This window comes from Aotus nancymaae, unplaced genomic scaffold (assembly GCF_030222135.1).
Source record: "Aotus nancymaae isolate 86718 unplaced genomic scaffold, 86718_ANA_hifiasm-v0.15.2.pri h1tg000014l, whole genome shotgun sequence".
NCBI lineage: Eukaryota > Metazoa > Chordata > Mammalia > Primates > Aotidae > Aotus > Aotus nancymaae.
In genome coordinates, this window is record NW_026988425.1 from 76567002 (window position 1) to 76584881 (window position 17880).

Here is a 17880-nt window from a genome sequence, read left to right on the forward strand (position 1 = left end):
AGCTGTACATATTTGAAGCCTGGGTCAAAGTGGTTACAATGGTTTTATTTCTATGACGCTGTGTCAAACCTTCTAAAATATCAGTGAGTTAATAAAAACCTTAAAAGATAATTCAAAGATGAATTAAATGAACAAAGTACCTTTCAGTAATAATATAAATAACTTCTTTGGATAAGATATATTCATAATGCAAAATAAAAAATAAGGAAAATTCATTAAAAAAATGAAGCACACTAAAATCCAGTAACTAAATGTTAAGTTAACGTTTTTTTTTTAATTTATTCTTTCCTTCATTCAACCAACAGTTACTGTATTTAACTATGCATAAGGTATTAGGTTAGATGCACTGGGTACAATGATGGGTAGTTCAAACTGATCCCCGGACACAATTACTTTTCTTCTTCAAAACTATTTCCCCAAAACCATTGATGTGTCCTGTTTTTCTAAGGTTTATGCTGTTTGACAAATCTTTAATCCAAAGCATGTTTGGTTTTCCTGTATTGAACAGATCCAGTCCATCTTGTACTCTTCTTGGCACTGATGTGAAAAAACATGAAGTTTTTTCAAACTTACTTATAGTATTAAGTTTGAAAATTATTTCTCTCTCTAGTCAGAGAGAAAATCTCTGCACAAGTTTGCATGGTGTTAATTTTTTTAAAGTAGAGCTATTCCCTTAATGGGGACCTATTTGTAAATTACAGAAGTTACCCTAAATCCACAACTATACATACTTGGCAGATTTTTTTTAAAAAAACATTTGAATGTATTCAATGACCCATTAACTTTTGCAGAGCAAATTTCTGAGAAAACTTTGAAAAGTATGGCATCTGGAATATCTTCTTCTTTATATTCTTAGAAATACAAAATATATTTATCACCTAAGAAAAGTAATGATTAGAACAGCTACAAAATGCTAATGGATATTAGAAGTCCCTAAAAACATCCTATTTTATTTACAGTGATAATTTAACTTGAATAAATTAACTTTGGAGTTATGTATATTATTTGAGAATAAAATTTTAAAATTATACTAATATTATAAATATAAGAAATGTTATATTTATGTATTATTTGTAGTGTCTTTAAATTTAGTGTTAGTCACTAAAAATACTTTAAAACTTATTTTAGAACACAATTAATATAATTTCAGTATAAGCCAGAAATGATAAAACTGAGAATCCTACACAAAAGTAAGCTAATTCGTAAAGTACACATAATCTCTATAATGCACCACAGCCAAACTGCCAGTTATTCATGGAAACAAAAAAATAATTACTGAAATGCTTAAATCTTGCACTTACCAACCTCCACAACACTAGAACAGTTGGGGTCTGTGAAGCCATCTGGACACTCACAGGAAAAGGAACCATCATCCAATCCTGGCAAACAGATACCTCCATTTTCACATGGATTGGGATCACAAATATCACCTGAGTTATAAAAAAACAGAAATTGACATTTGGTTTTTGTCTTGGGCATTGAAACATACTAGTTCACTTTCCCACAGATGATCCCTTGGCAGTCAAAAGTCAGGGTAATATTAAGATTCACACATAAGATTTGCAAGACTCATTTCAAACCATATACTCAAAAAAATAATATGCAACATAGTAAAAATTAAACTGTATAATTGAAACACTGCTCTGAAAGCTACTAGTTCAGTTTGAACTTCCTTTATAATATGTAAAGAGAGTGTTGTCTAATTGGTTAATAAACATTAACCTAAATATCTGTAGTAGACTAGTGCCATTAATAACTCTAATAAATACCCTCTCTATATCCACACAGTTCACTCTTTAACTCTTTAAAGCAGGGGAGTTTATTTCTGGATCCCTGGAAGCTGGGCTTGTCCAAGTGACTTGCTTTGGCCAGTAGGTCCTTAACAGACTTGAAGGCAACAGAGATTTGAAAAGCACTTGAAGATTTCTACTTCCTCTCCTGGAGTGTTGAGACTGCCATGTGAATGAATTCAGGCTAGCTTGCTTCAGATGGGTGAAAGAAATGCGAAAGTATAGGAGAGAAACTGCTACAGAAAAATAAGTTATGCCATAACCAAAACCCCATAATATGTGACCTTGGCTGTGGCAATAGGTGGCAGACAGTATGTGGAAAAGCGGTGATGACCATGGGAAGCTAGAAAAATGGCAACCCATTTTATGGAGCAAGTAGTCACTGACACAGCTGATATCTCAGGTCACTTGGGAAGTAGAACATGTATGCAATGAACTTTTGGATATGAGTAAGGAGATTTCCAGACAGACTGTTAAAGCACTCGTTGGCTCTTACTACCTGCATATGATAAGGTACTACAATAGAGAGATGAGCTAAATAAACAAACAGTCAGTTTTAAAGTAAAGGGAAGTAGTATACAAGGACCAGGACTTGTGTTAGAAAACACAACTGTTTCTAAACTCCCACCTCTCAAAGTGCTAAATTATCAAATGCCAGAAGGACATGGCCCCGACATAAATATTAAATCATGGATGTGGCTATAAGTCTCTGTGTGAAAACATTTCACATACTTGGGATGGAGCCTGACAGATCTTCTTAGCTAAATAAAAGGGCTTCTAGAGAGAGACCTTAAGGACTGTCCCTGAGAAGCCCGACATACCCAAAGTAGCATCAATTAAGTCTGGAGTAAAAAGCAGGCACCAGACAGAATCATAGGTGTGGCTTTATTGCACAGAGGATTTGAATCACATTCACAAAAATCCATATAGTTTTAAAGGGAGTTTTGCTGGTGAAAATGCCACCTCCTGGACTTAATGAGTATAAGACTTTTCAAAATAAAAAAGCAGCTGGGTCCCAAGTTCCTACTAATTTGTATTTCTTAGCTGCATTATTCTTTGCAAGGTTTTTCACATGAGAATTATTTAGTCTCTTCTCCAGATGAAGCACTTTACAAATATTAGAAAACTGAAAATTCAGGTTATGACTTTTGTCAAATATAAATCAAGTCATTAGCCACACTAAGATGATAGATTAAAACAGTACATAAGCACTGGAGCAGATCTTAGAAAAAAAGAGTCCCAAAATGAATGAATGAATGTTTGGGGAATACCAAAGAGTTTAGTGTGGCTGGACCATGGAGTATTTAATCTGGAATGGCTAAGAAAGTATAAATATGTTAGATCAGGGAGGATTAAAAAGCGACATTGCAATTTTTAAATGAGGAGTCAATGAGAGAGTGTTTAACACTTTTAACATTTATTTTAAAGTTTGGACACATCTAAATTAAGAAGACAATCCTGGCAGCATTTTGAATGGGATGGTTGATGACTGATAAAGATACTTCAATAGACTTGCTATCATTTATATACCTATCATCTATCTATCTATCTATTTATCTGTCTATCTATCTATCCACACATATAGCTAGCTAGCTATTCTTCCATTTGTCTATGAATTTGTCTATCTGTCTTTCTATTCCTTGAATACCTATTGCATGGTAGGCACTCAGGAAAGTGCAGTATATACCAAACTAAATAACAGAGTATGGAGCTTAGTAGGAGTGATAAAAATGCAGGAACAATTACAATTATACTACACAATAGTTAAGACCTGTGATTGGTATACGTGATCCAAACTGTGGGATCAGTGGAGACTTTTAAGGAGATTCAGTGTTATCAGGTGATGAAGAGGAGAGAACATATGCTTAATGTTCCAGGCAAAGGGAATAATATACTTAAAGGAAAAAGATTATGTCTCATTCCAGGAACTTCAGGTAGTGTGCTGTAGCTAGAATATAAATATGTATAAGAAATAGAAAATGATAAGGTCCAAAAGGTAGGAAGGCCATATGAATCAAGATCTTGTAAGCTGTGCCAAAAATTTTGGCATTTATCTTTAAGCATTGGAAAATCATAAAAGGACTTGAAATATGGGAAAGTATAGCACCACATTTGTGCTTTGGAATAGTCACTAAGGCAGCAATGTGTTGAATCAGATGGAGGAGGTTAAGCTGAGGGAAAAGGAAAATGCATTTATCTTTTGAAGTAGTCCCAGAAAAAAATGATGAAGATTCTCCTGACCCTTCATAGAGGTGGCTATAGACAGGGAAATCAAAGCAGGCATCACTTAATATCAAATCTTGTTAATAAATACAAGGTAATAAAACAAGAAACAAAGTCCTCCCAAATCAAGACTCACCCACCTATGTGGAATAATCAATGTAAAGGCACAGATAAACTTTTGTATAATAGAAAAGCAAGGCATGAGCAGTATTCTAGAAGTTCTCAAGCACAAAGTTTCATATTTACATATTTATCTAAAAACAAGAACCCTTCTTTCAGATCTCACTCTGTCCTATAACCAAGTTCTTGCATCAAATAGTAACTGAGGTGGGCCTACCGTCCTGATATACCCAGGGCTAAATGAGGTCCCTTCGATTATCCCATTATTATGGAGAGTTTCTGGTGCCTTAAGAAACCTTTCATGTCACCTGTGCTGCCCTCTCTAGATAATAATGCTTAATCTAGTCAATTTTCTACCAGGCATGTGTACCAGTCATATCATGCTTCTGTGGTCAAAATGAGACAGGATTATCTCTTAAAGTGTATTACATCTTATAGATGTAATGTTTTTCTCTCTTATCCTTGTAATTTTTGTTCTTCTTTTTTGCTTATGGAAACTCATTTCTAATACACTATAAAATTTTCATCTTATTTCCTTCATTAACATACTACCTTTTGAAAGGGAGAAAAGAGGTAACAGATTTGACCAACATGTACAAGGTACAATCAAGATGACATTTTGACCAAATTGATCTAGGGGTTGAGGAAGAGCAACAAATCTGGGTTGATTTCTAGAACTCTTGCCTAGATGATTAAGTAACCATCCTTTATAAGGAAATATAGTGAATTAAGTGTTAAAGGGATTATTGTATTTGAGACGTCTGTGGAAGATCTAGAATAAAAATGTCTGATTAGGCTATTATACTAAGTAGATGTAGAAGTAAAGAGCCTCTGCTTAACCATGGGTTGTTAAGTATGAATGCTAATACTATATTTCAGTGAAAGTCTATTAAGGGAGGGGAGGGGATAGGAGCAGAGAGAAATGAAGAGAGGAGAGGTCCTTAGGCACACCAACAAATAAATGGGAAAAAGATAATAAGAGTCTTCCAAAAAAAAAAAAGAAAAGAAATTAATATTTGGCCCATCGTACCTTGGTATAAATGTTCAGTTTATTAAACTGGGGTCTACCATGTCAAAGTCTTCCTGAAATTAATAAGGGCCCCACTTGTAATCGTGTTGGGTGGACAATGGCAACAGAAATAAATGTTTTGATCTGGGACAAAGTAGAGGATAAACAACAAGCACAGTTAGAGCTACTATAGATTTTGTTTAAAAGCTGTTTCTCTCTATATAATCATTAATAGCATGCTTGTATTAGATGGGTTCTCCAAGAATGAGATGCTAAGATGAAGTTAAGCGTGTAATAGATTTATTGAGAAGTAATGTCTGTGAATGATAAAATGAGGAAGAAGCAGAAATGAGCAGGAAAAGCTTCAATCTGTGATACAGGTTTGACATCAATAAAAATAACTGAAAGAAATAATGGTGGGGGTAGTAGGGGCAGGATTGGCCAGGGAGAGCCTCAGTCTATAATGCAGATTTAAGAAAGTCTTAGCCAATCACACAGGGATATCCAGAGAAAAGATTATTCCTTGAAGGTATTCTCCTAGGTCAGGAATGACAGGCACTAGAGCAGTCCAGTTAGAGTGAGGGCCTAAGGTTCAAATAGTGTCCTGAAAGTTCCGAGGAGGCTGTCAGCTAACTGCATTCTTGCAGCAGGACAGCAAATTCTTTCCTAAAGAATTATTAGAGCCGTGCACCTCCATGGGTGCTCACAATCCCCTCTCACTCCCAAAATTGTCTAATTTGAATGAGTTATATGGTTACTTAGGTTAAAACCATCATATCTCAGATGATTTTCTCTATACAGACATAATCTCAGTGGTTATTACAGATGTGGGTTGATACCTCAAGTGAAAACAAACTCTCTCAGCTAGAATTTCATGTCTAATTAAAATACACGGTAGGGACTTCTGATTCTCTGTAATGTCAATTTATCTAAGGCAGTATCACCTCAGGTAAGAAATTCTGACTAAAATGCAATAGGTTCCCAGACTTTAAATCAATAATTTTTGTCTGTCTGTTTCCCAGTGGATATGTTGGTAGAGTCTTTTAAAACTGCAATGGCAACCAGTAGAAGAAGTTAGGCTAAGGAAAGGAAAACAGGGCAATACAAGATTTCATGGTCCTTTCTCCTACTGTCAGCAGGCTCCTAAAATACACTTCTGCATATTGTAATGTGTATAGCATTATACTTTGATGTTTCTTGGCTGGCTGGCCTCACCTGCTTTAGATTAGGACAGATGTGTTTAATTTGATTCTAACCATGTTTTATGGTTCCATCTGCAGTTTATGGCAGATTCAGGCAAATTAAGCTGATGCCGATTTGCGTTTTGGCAATAGAATAGAACAATTATTTTTCCCAGGGGCGAGAACTCATTGCAGGCTAAATTTAACTTACTGTTTGCCTGGTCTTTCCACCCACTCTCCCAGGTTCTGATAGGAGTACGTGATTCTGCATGAAATCAATGTTGGCTTCATTCTTCTCACTGACCTCCTACCTGTTGCCAATCACCTCATGTTCAAGGTGATCTAGGGACTATCTTATTTTACTTCATTACCCATTTGCAATCCATGACCTTTAACCTCAATAGCAAAGTGTGTGAGCACCTATAAAATACCATGTAGCAGCACTGCAGAAAGACAATGGTTAAAAAAAAAAAACACCTAAAAATCTAAAATAGGTACCTTTATGATTGTGGTTGTGTATTTTCTGTGAGCTTAGTATATAATTACACAACTTCTCATGCCATACAAATAAGAAAATTCTATGTTGGTAATACTGAGAATCCAGTAGAAAGGATAGCTGATTTTTTTCACTGATACTTAAACTCTTGGATAGTTTGTGTGTTCAGTTTTCTTTATATGTTAGTGTTTGTCTCCAGTACACATATCAGAGAATTACTGATTCATTTATCACATATTTATATGCCACAAATAAATAAGGTAGCACTCACTTTAATAAAAACCATGGGAGGAGGGAGAAACAGGCTGATGAGATAAACAGCAAATAAAACTGGTTATTTATGACAGACAGTGAAGTGAGGCCTTCGCATGAGCTGAAAATTGAAGGATAAACTACAGTCAGTGATATTAAAGTCTAAGGAAGAGCATTCCAAGCACAGGGAACAGCAAGTGGTCAGCCCTCATGATCAGTAGGACGGAGATCATTTCAGAAACAGAAAGGAAGACAAAGGGAAATTTCTCAATAAATATGTATTGCCAACAACACATTTTTAATAGAAACTGATTGATAATTTAAAGCCCAATATTTGATCCTCTATGCTCCTGGTAATCAAGGGCACTTCTATTAAGCTTATTCTTTATAAGAAGTAAACATCTAATGGAAATATGTTATTGTATTAATATTTACAGACTAATGGACTTATGAATTTACATGGTGAACTCTTTCTCACATATTAATGTATTTATATTGTTAGTATATTTATGTATTGACAGAGTTATATAAATATCTTAATAATTTATTTAGATGAGGGCATGTTTCTCCATTTTCTCTGTTCTTTTCAAAGTGCTGGCAGCCACCTAGAATATGTCTGCATCATCATCCCTGCCCTCTCTCTATTTCTGTAAATAAATTTGCATACAGATGCAGAAGTAAAAGCAAAAAAGTAGTAATATATCAGTCTAGCATGTTACCTTACTAACACGAGACATTATTTAATTTCTTCAATACCTCAACAAACTAAATAGGATATTACAATACATACTTACATGTGGAAAAGTAAAACACAGAGACCATTTAAATTCATGTTTCTCAACTGTGACAATGCAGCTGTGTGCTTTACAACCTCATTTTCAATCTACTACTTTCCCATTGAACTGTACTATCATTTCACTTAAAAACTGAAAGAAAATAAAGGTTTTGCCTTCTATTGTAGAAGTTAGAGTTTCAAATCAACCTATAAACAGAATATTTGACAAATTGAGCCAACTCTAGTACACAAGTGAGTAATAATTCTAGTTTAAATTAGATAAAGTTCATGAGAATTTGCATATTCAAATTGGTAAAACTCACAGAAAATGTTAGCACCCTTATGACTTACTGCCTGTGAAATTGTGTGGAACTAAATAAATGTCAGTTTTTTTAAATCAACAATAGCCTCACAATTTACTTTTGTGCCTCTTTAGAGACCATTTGTGTTGAATATTGATATTTCACTTGTTGAACATTCTAATGAGTTTGATGCATAGATTTTGATTTAAGGCCTTCTCTCACAAATTAAAGTTTATGAGTGTGGCCAATTTAAATTTCAAATAAATTTGTTAAGAAGGTGCAATCTAATTCTTACCTTCATATGTACTTTTAAAATAAATCCTAGTTATTATTGCAGACCATCTTGCAATTTGGAAGTGTAGAGAAGGAAATAAGATACAAATGTCAATAGGAATAATTATATCTGCATTGATAGAATCTGCCATTTTACTGGTACATCATTAGACATCCTTGCAATAAAAGACCATCCGTTTCTCCACCTCAGTGTTCACAGAGTCCAGAAACAGCCATGGAAGACACAAATCAAATAAATGAACAAAGAAACCTCTTAGACTCACTCAAAACCACTTTAATGCTAATTTAAAGAAGAACATCTTTTAGATATTATCCAGTAGTTTGCCTCACTATTTTTAAGACATTATTCCTTTTAGCTAGAGTTTCAAATGCTAAGGACATATTGGACTGAAGAAAATTAGAAGAAAATCTGCTGTTCAGTGTTGACTATTTAAATTTCACAGCTGATGACATAAGGCTTCAATCAAGGTCTACTGGATAAAAAGACAAAAATGTTTTGGGCTCTAACATTTTGAAAAAAGAATCTTTTTGCATATTTTGTAGTTTAAAACACTCTGGAGAGTCCCTTAAAATAACAGAACATACAGTTTTTAGAATTGAAAGGGACATTCGAAGTGATCTAATCCAGTGGTTCTCTGCACATTAAAATCATGGTGGGGGTTGGGGGGCACTTTTCAAATATCTTATACCTAGTCCAGTTAAATCAGAATCTCTGGGAGTGGTTCCCAGCCCTCCACATTTTCTTAAAGCAATCCAAAGATCTCAATTTTTTTTAAAGAAGAAGGGCAAAGGAATAGGAGAAATCAAGGAAGAAAATAAAGGAGGGAAAGAGGAAGTTTGGAAGTTAGTTTGTACTTTTCTGCCTTTAATTCGGAGAAAGGCAAATGAGGAAAGTATTTATGTGACTAGCTTTCTTTGTTAATTCACTGAGTTAAGAAAAACAATCATTCATAGGAAGCTACAATTGGTAAATCATAAATAAGGGCACTCACTATGTTAGGGAGAACAGAATAGCTACTATTTAATATTAACATGCATTCCCTACAAACATGTAATCCTTAAAAAATAAGTAGCAAAAAATTTTTAAGGAAATTCAACCATAAACTACAATTCCCAAGTATGTGGGTTTTTTTTTTTTTTTTTTTGAGATGAAGTCTCACTCTGCCATCCAGGCTAGAGTGCAGTGGCATGATCTTGGCTCACTGCAACTTCCACATCTCAGGTTCAAGCCATTCTCATGCCTCAGCCTCCTGAGTAGCTGGGATTACAGGCATGTGCCATTATGTCCTGCTAATTTTTTGTAGTTTAGTAGATATTGGGTTGCACTGTGATGTTCAGGCTGGTCTTGAACTCCTGAGCTCAGACAATCTGCCCACCTTGGCCTCCCAAAGTGCTAGAATTGCAGGTGTGAGCCACCAAGTGGCCGGCCCCAAGCATTTTTGACTATATTATTTTTACCTACGAAGAATATCCATTCAGTCATTAGTTAATATTTGCTGAAGCCCATCTATATGCCACTAAAAGTCATAATTCCTGTACATATTATAGGGCCCATGATAGACAAATTCCTTTTCTCACAGAGTCTCACAAAAAGACACAAATAAGTTGACAAGTAGCTACCACTGCTTGTTAGGGCCAAGAAAGCACAAGAGAGGGCCACCAAAACCAGAACTGTGAGTCAAGAAGCCTCCTGACAACAAGCGACCTTCAATTTGAGACCAGCATGAGCACCAGTGCTGCACAGCTGAGGGCTTTTTAGCTAAGGGCCAAGAAGTATTGTCTTGCTTTAGAAAAGGTGATGTTCCTTGATGACCTAGATTAAGGCACATCCACAGGAGTGGTAGGCATCAGTTCTAGTCTCCAGTAGGTTAAAGAATCAAAGGGGTGGGGGCGTTAGAAGTAATGATGCAATTCTTTCAAGAGTTAGATGAAAGAATGGCAGTGTGTTACATGGGATATACCATCGTGATTTAACAAATTCAGGGGGGCCACAGTTAGCATCCTACTCTGACACTCTCTAATTATTCTGTGTTTCTAAATCATTGCTTGCTGTATTGAAAAATGGTAATTGGTAAAGATTAAATGATATAATGCAGGTTACAAGTTTAGTGAAGTTCCTGCCATAGAAGGGGCTCAATAAATGTTAGTCAAATATATATAAAAATCTAGTGGGACACATTTTGGAAATATATTTAAAACGGCAGAAACCTGATAAAGTAGGTACTGATAAGAAGCAACTCCTAGAAAGAAAAGGTTAAAGGTAACAGTAGAGAAAGAAGAATCAGAAGGGTGAGGGCATGTGTAAAAATATGATGAATGAGCCTTGTATGTATGGAAGGATTCAACTTTGACTCAAGCAGGAAATGTACCAGGAAGTTTAAGGCTGGATGACACAAACTGAAGGAGTTCCAGCCAGGAATGGTGGCTCACACCTGTAATCCTAGCACTTTGCGAAGCTGAGGTGGGCAGATCACTTGAGACCAAGAGTTCGAGACCAGCCTGGCCAACATGGTAAAACCCTGTCTCTACTAAAAATGCAAAAATTAGCCAGGCATGGTGGTGCACACCTGTAGTCCCAGCTACTCAGGAGGCTGAGGCATGAGAATCCCTTGAACCCAAGAGGCAGCGGTAGCGGTGAGCTGAGATTGTCCATCTGCACTCCAGCCTGGGGAGCAGAGCCAGACTCTGTCTCCAAACAAACAAACAAACAAATTGAAGGAGTTCCTGTTTGATGTTTTCTGTATGGTAAATTGCTGAGAATGTGATAGGATCAGAAGTTTGAGAAGGATAGAGGGTAATATGCCCCTGCAGTAAATAGAAGGCTGTTGCCTGGGAAAACATAGAAAAATGCTGAAGGGAAAGTACTGAGGGCCCAGACAAGAATTGATAATGTCAACATGTACCCCACCGTGTATCTGGTCAGAGCTCAACAGCTGTGGTAGTTCAGGCAGGCAGCAGAGGATGGATCCAGGCTTGTGGTGTTACCAGACAGGTGTGGTGAGGCTCAATAGCAAAGGAGTGACACCTGACCACTTTATGTTTGTTGAAAAATGCGCAATATAGCTTACTGAATTTTATGCTTTTAGATTATATATTTTTATAATTATGCAAAAATTACAAACCCAGCAAATTGTTCTTTCAGAGAAGATTGCAATTCTTCAGCTGACAGCAGAGGACAAACTAAAAGACTGAATTTGGCCACCGTATATAAATAATGCAGCACATCATGATGGCAACAGTTAGTCCATCAATCTCTGTCAAGAACACAAACTCACACCGACTTTATAAAAACAATCAAGTGCTACAAAAAAAGATGAAATGCGGTGCCATGTCCAGCTGCAGGAGTTTCACAGAACCTTCTTATTTAGATCTTAGATTGTGAATTCTGACTTTTCTGAGTATATAAGTCTGGTTAGTCACAATATAAAAATGACCTCCAGGAAAAACAAGTCAAACACGAGTCGGTTAACTTGATCACTTATTAAGCAAAGTCACCTAAAAGAAGAGCAGAACATTTTGCTAATCACCAGATAAACCATTATATCAATTTTTCAGGCAGGAAGGATATGTAATGTTAAAATTACAGAAAAAAATTGAAAAGCCTAATTTTACACTTTAATTATATCTTGTTTAAAAAGTCTTAATTTAAGACAGCAGTAGAATGTCTTAGTTTCAAATTACAGCATGTAAAAGCCAAATGGATATCTTTTACTTTTGAGAAGTTATACCTTATATTGTCACCCCAACTATTTATTGCCAGGATGTTTTAAGTCACCTCACTGCAAAACATTATAAACTTTGTCACCAAACCTGACTGCATATGCTTATCTATTTGGTGGTTGACAAATACAGACACATCACAAACATTAGAAGTGGGCCTCTTCCAACTGAAAATAACCAAGAGACAGCTAGTTAACTTTAGAATAGAAGTCATAATTTAAAAGTTAGGTTTAGATCTTGACGAAATTTTGCAAAAAGTGACTGATTTCATACATACCTTTTAAAACAATGCTTTCACGTGAAGATAACATTTTATAAAAGAGTTGATGTATGTTCTAATTCCAAAGAATCTCTAAAATCCTATGAAGTAAATCTTTTTATTCACAGCCACAACAGTCTTAGGGAGCAAAAACATAAATCACTCTGATAGAGCACCCCTCTGTAGACAAGCTTACTGATAAACATGAGAACAAATGAGCTCTTTAATTCTTCTAACAAACATGGAATCTGTTATTCAGATTTAATGGCTATATGGCCAATGTATTTCCTTAATGTATGAGAGTTCTTGACAAGAAAAGACAACTGAGCAATTAACTCAGTGGAAGTCAGAAATTATGGGTGTTTTACCACCTTCTTGGTTTTCAACAGGTGTCAGGTTATTGCTGTTAACACTCCAATTTGCATCTTTATAGGGAGCAACCTAATTGTAAAGAGAAACTCTAAGTGCCCTTTCTTCAGGAGTTACAGATGCCTTAATGGAATTCTATTTAGAATATCAGTGCTTTTACACTAAGTAGCAGGTAAATATTTAGGAATTGGGACTTTATTACCTCTCTGGGCTACCAAATAAAATGTGACTTTCTGAAAAGAAGACATAAAGCACAGAAAGGGACAACTCTTAAGAACCTGAATATATTCGAAAACCCATTGCCTCTATTCTGTCAATAGTCTCACTGCATTGGGTCACACAACATGAGGCCTTAGTGGTATTCAATCTCTGTATCCCTCCTGTCGTCATTTTTGTGATGACTTGGTCCCCTCAGATCCTTTCCAAACCCTGAGCCAGCCCCAACATGAAAGAGGAGGGCTTTCTGTAGCTGTAACCCAAAGCTCAGAACCCAGCACTGGTTTATCTCTGCTATGGAAGAGGCTCTGACCTTATCTGTCTATCTCTTTTCTCATTGGTTGAATTCTCTATGCAATTTTGTCAGTGACTCTCAAGGGGTGGTATGCATGCAGCTTAGTATCCTCTCGGGTACATGGCTTCAAATTGTATAAATCCTTGGGAAACTCCTGTCTCAAGTCCCATGTAGCTCTGCTTTGATATGACTGTCTTGGCAAGGAACTAATGGGGATACCTCTGATTCTCCCAATGGGGAAAATAAAAAAGATCTTGAACCACTTGTATATAAATCCTCTTTTTCACCCTGTTCTATCTACATTCCTATTACTTGTAACTAGTCTTAGGTCTAAAATCACACAAACTGTTCATGACCAATTTTTTTTCTGGCATAAATTATGTACTTCCACAAATCCTCAAATTTCATATACCCTTAGATTCTTCTATTCCATTCAGTAGCCTATTTGTTAGCATATTTTATTATTTTATAGTAACAGTAGTTAATTTTTTTGTGCCTTCACTATGTACCAAAAATTATACTAAGTTTTTTATGGGTATTATCACATTTAAGCTTCATAATATCCCTATGAGAAAATTCTCTGATGTAATAAACCTCATTTTACCTATGGTAAAAATAAATTTTATGAATTGGTATAATTTATCCAGACATAGAATAATAAATGGCAAAAGTAGTATTCACATACAAACAACATGGCTTCAGAAATGCAATCTGTGTGTTGGAGTGGTTTCCCTTGCCTTTATTCTTCTTCACTTTCTCCCTTCAACTCTTCAATTTCTTCACCTTCTTCAAGGTGTCTTCATTCTCTACCCTGTGGTCAATTATTTAACATTGTTGTGTTTGCCCAACCTTCTTATCTTTTGGAAACCTTTGGCCTCTTGTATTAGTCTTCTCATCACTTGCATATGTGATCTTCCTTTTGCAAAAATGGGAATAATTTTGGGTTTCGGTCTGCAGTTACTGACATGGCTATGTCCCTTAGTATGATAATTTATCCTTTCAAAGTGGTCAATGCCTAATGTTTCTAAAAAGCAATGGCAGGCATATGATATTAGGGCAGATACCAGAATAGATCAGTTTGCAAAAAGATGCTATACAGATATACTGGTTCTGTACTGAGTTTTATTTGAGTATTACAAAAGGAACCCACTTATGACTTCCAATCTTCCTTGGAAAATTTTTTGAATGGCCACAGCATATGAATCATAATTTGAGTTGAGAGTGATAATTTTGGACAGCATTTGTTCCAAAGCAGGTTCAGTATGTATCTGAGCAAGAGATTTTATACATGCATTTGAATGTATTTATGTATATGCTCCTTACCAAAGGAAAAATGATGATGACATTAAACCACCACATGAAAATGACAAAATATATGAAATAACGAAATGACAGAAATGGAGCCTTTGGAAGCCTGAGGTTGCACATCTCAGTAATAATTTGGCCAGACGCTGGGCCTAGTTGCTCACGCTTGTAATCCTCGCACTTTGGGAGGCTGAGGCAGGCAGATTGCCTGAGCTCAGGAGTTAGAGACCAGCCTGGGCAACATGGTGAAACACGGTCTCTACTAACATAAAAAAATTAGCCAGGTGTGGCAGTGTGCATCTGTAGTCCCAGCTACCCAAGAGGCTGAGGCAGAATTGCTTGAACCTGGGAGGTGAAGGTTGCAGTGAGCTGAGATTGCGCCACTGCACTCCAGCCTGGGTGACAGAATGAGACTCTGTCTCTAATAATAATAATAATTTGGCTAAAAAGAGTTCACTGTCCTTTGATAATGATCCAGTCTCAGGGCAGATGTACATAAGTGAATCATTAAAATATAGAGCTATTAGCAAAAGTAATAAGCAACTTCTGGACTACATGGCTTATGACAGCTTTTTTTTCGCGTCGTGAATGATACTTTAAGCAACAAAGTCAACTATGCATTCTCTGTGCAAATACCAATCCTTTCTGAATTGATGTTATACTTAGAAAAATAAGATTATAGCCAGTTTACACATGGTTAATCACGGAAAATTTAAGAGCACACAGATTTAAAATGAAACAGTAAGAATCTCAGATATACAGAGAGATCCAAGATGGCTGATGATTAGCAGCTCGGGCACGTACCTCCCAGTGAAAGCGCAAAGAACGAGAGGACGCCACACTTTCAGACGAATATTAGTTGCTCACAGACCAGGAGATTCCCAGTGGAGGAGCTCCACGGGTCGCCAGGGCGACTCTTGTGGCCGGCGCGGCGGTTTTGCTGGTGCCTTAGCACGCCAGTTCTCGGTGCAGAGTCCGGAGATTCCCGGGCAGAAAAGCATCATCAATCTTAACACTGCTGTTTTGGCCGGCTCGGTGGATTGCTCAGATTTCGGCGCAGGGAATCAATAAGTTGGACGTCAGAGACCCAGTTAGAAAGTCGGTAATTATAAAGACGACAGACGGACAAATATTTAATGAAGGGAAGAAACCAGCGTAAAAAGGTAGAGAATACTCAAAATCAGAATGCCTCTCCCTCTACAGGGGATTGCAATTCCTCATCAGTAACGGAACAAGGCTTAATAGATTACACGTGTGTTCCAATAACAGAAGCAGGTTTCAAAACGTGGGTGATAAGAAACTTCTGTGAATTAAAAGAACTTGTTCTAACTCAATGCAAAGAAACTAAGAACCTTGAAAAAAGGTTTGACGAAATGTTAACGAGAATGGACAATTTAGAGAAAAATATAAGTGAATTGATGGAGCTGAAAAACACAACACGAGAACTTCGCGAAGCATGCACAAGTTTAAACAGTCGAATTGATCAAGCAGAAGGAAGGGTATCAGTAGTCGAGGACCAGCTCAGTGAAATGAAACGAGAAGACAAGAATGCAGAAAAAAGGATGAAAAGGAATGAGCAAAGTCTCCAGGAAATATGGGACTATGTGAAAAGACCTAATTTACGTTTGATAGGTGTACCTGAATGTGATGAAGAGAATGAATCCAAGTTGGAAAATACTCTTCAGGATATCATTCAGGAAAATTTTCCCAACCTGGCAAGGCAGGGTAATATTCAACTCCAGGTAATACAGAGAACACCACAAAGATATTCTTCAAGAAGACCAACCCCAAGGCACATAATCGCCAGATTTATTAGTGTTGAAATGAAGGAGAAAATACTAAGGGCAGCCAGAGAGAAAGGTCAGGTTACCCATAAAGGGAAACCTATCAGACTTACAGCAGATCTCTCAGCAGAAACCCTACAAGCCAGAAAAGAGTGGGGACCAATATTTAACATCCTTAAAGAAAAGAACTTTCAACCCAGAATTTCCTATCCAGCCAAACTAAGCTTTATGAGCGAAGGAAAAATTAAATCTTTTGCAAACAAACAAGTACTTAGAGAGTTCACCACCACCAAGCCTGCTTTACAAGAGCTTCTGAAAGAAGCACTATACATATAAAGGAACAACCAATATCAGCCTTTCCAAAAATATATCAAAAAGCAAAGAACTTTAACACAATAAAAAATTTACATCAACTAATGGGCAAAACAGCCAGCTAGCATCAAACGCCGGTATTAAACTTATATATATTTTAATTGGATAAAAAGCCAAAACCCATCGGTATGCTGCATCCGGGCCCATCTTACATGCAACAATACACAAAGACTCAGAGAGAAGGAGGAAGATTTACCAATCAAACAGAGAGTAAAAATAAACTAATAAACAAAAAGCAGGAGATGCAATTCTCGCCTCTGATAAAGTAGACTTTAAAGCAACAAAGATCAAAAGAGGCGAGGAATGACATTACATAATGGCAAAAGGATCAATGCAACAAGAAGAGCTAATGATTCTATAGATCAACGAGATAGAAAATTAACAAGGATATTCAGAACTTGAACTCAGACCCGGAACAAGTAAACTTAATAAACATTTATAGAACTCTCCACTTCAAATACACAAAACATACATTACCACCTCACACCTATTCCATAGGTGACTATATAATTGGAAGTAAATCACTCCTCAGTAATCGCATAGCATTTCATAGGTTTAAATGAAATATTGGTTGGCTGTTTGTTTGTTATCTTCTTCCCTTATTCCTTCCTGACTACATCATTAAGTATAATTATCAGTATAAAAGAGGTTTTCAATACCCATTACTAAATTGCATTCTAGCCTGGGCAAGAAAGCAATACTCCCATTCTCTCTCCCTCTTTCTTTTCCTTCTCCCTCCTCCCCATTCTCTCTCTCTCTTTCTCTTCCTTTTCCCTCCTTCCTATTCTCTCTCTCTCTTTCTCTTTAAAAAAAAAAAAAAAAAAAAAAGAATCTCAGATATAGATATCAATATATTTCTAATTTTGGGAGGCCAAGGAGGGCAGATTATGATGTCAGGAGTTCAAGATCAGACTGGCCAACATGGTGAAACCCTGTCTCTACTAAAAATACTAAAATTAGCTGGGCATGGTGGCATGCGTTTGTAATCCCAGCTACTCAGGAGGCTGAGGCAGAAGAATTACTTTAACTGGGAGGTGGAGGTTGCAGTGAGCGGAGATCGCACCACTGGACTCCAGCTAGGGCGACAAAGCAAGACTCTGTCTCAAATATATATATAT

At 36.5% G+C, this 17880-nt stretch overlaps 1 protein-coding gene across 1 annotated transcript in view; it reads right to left on the bottom strand.

Moving 5' to 3' along the window:
* The window catches only part of EDIL3 (EGF like repeats and discoidin domains 3), a 449134-nt gene that overhangs the window by 316083 nt on the left and 115171 nt on the right, over positions 1-17880 (bottom strand). The window contains exon 2 of the mRNA XM_064376103.1: positions 1302-1430. Within this exon, the coding sequence (XP_064232173.1) occupies positions 1302-1430 (129 nt within the window). The remainder of the gene's footprint in view (positions 1-1301; positions 1431-17880) is intronic.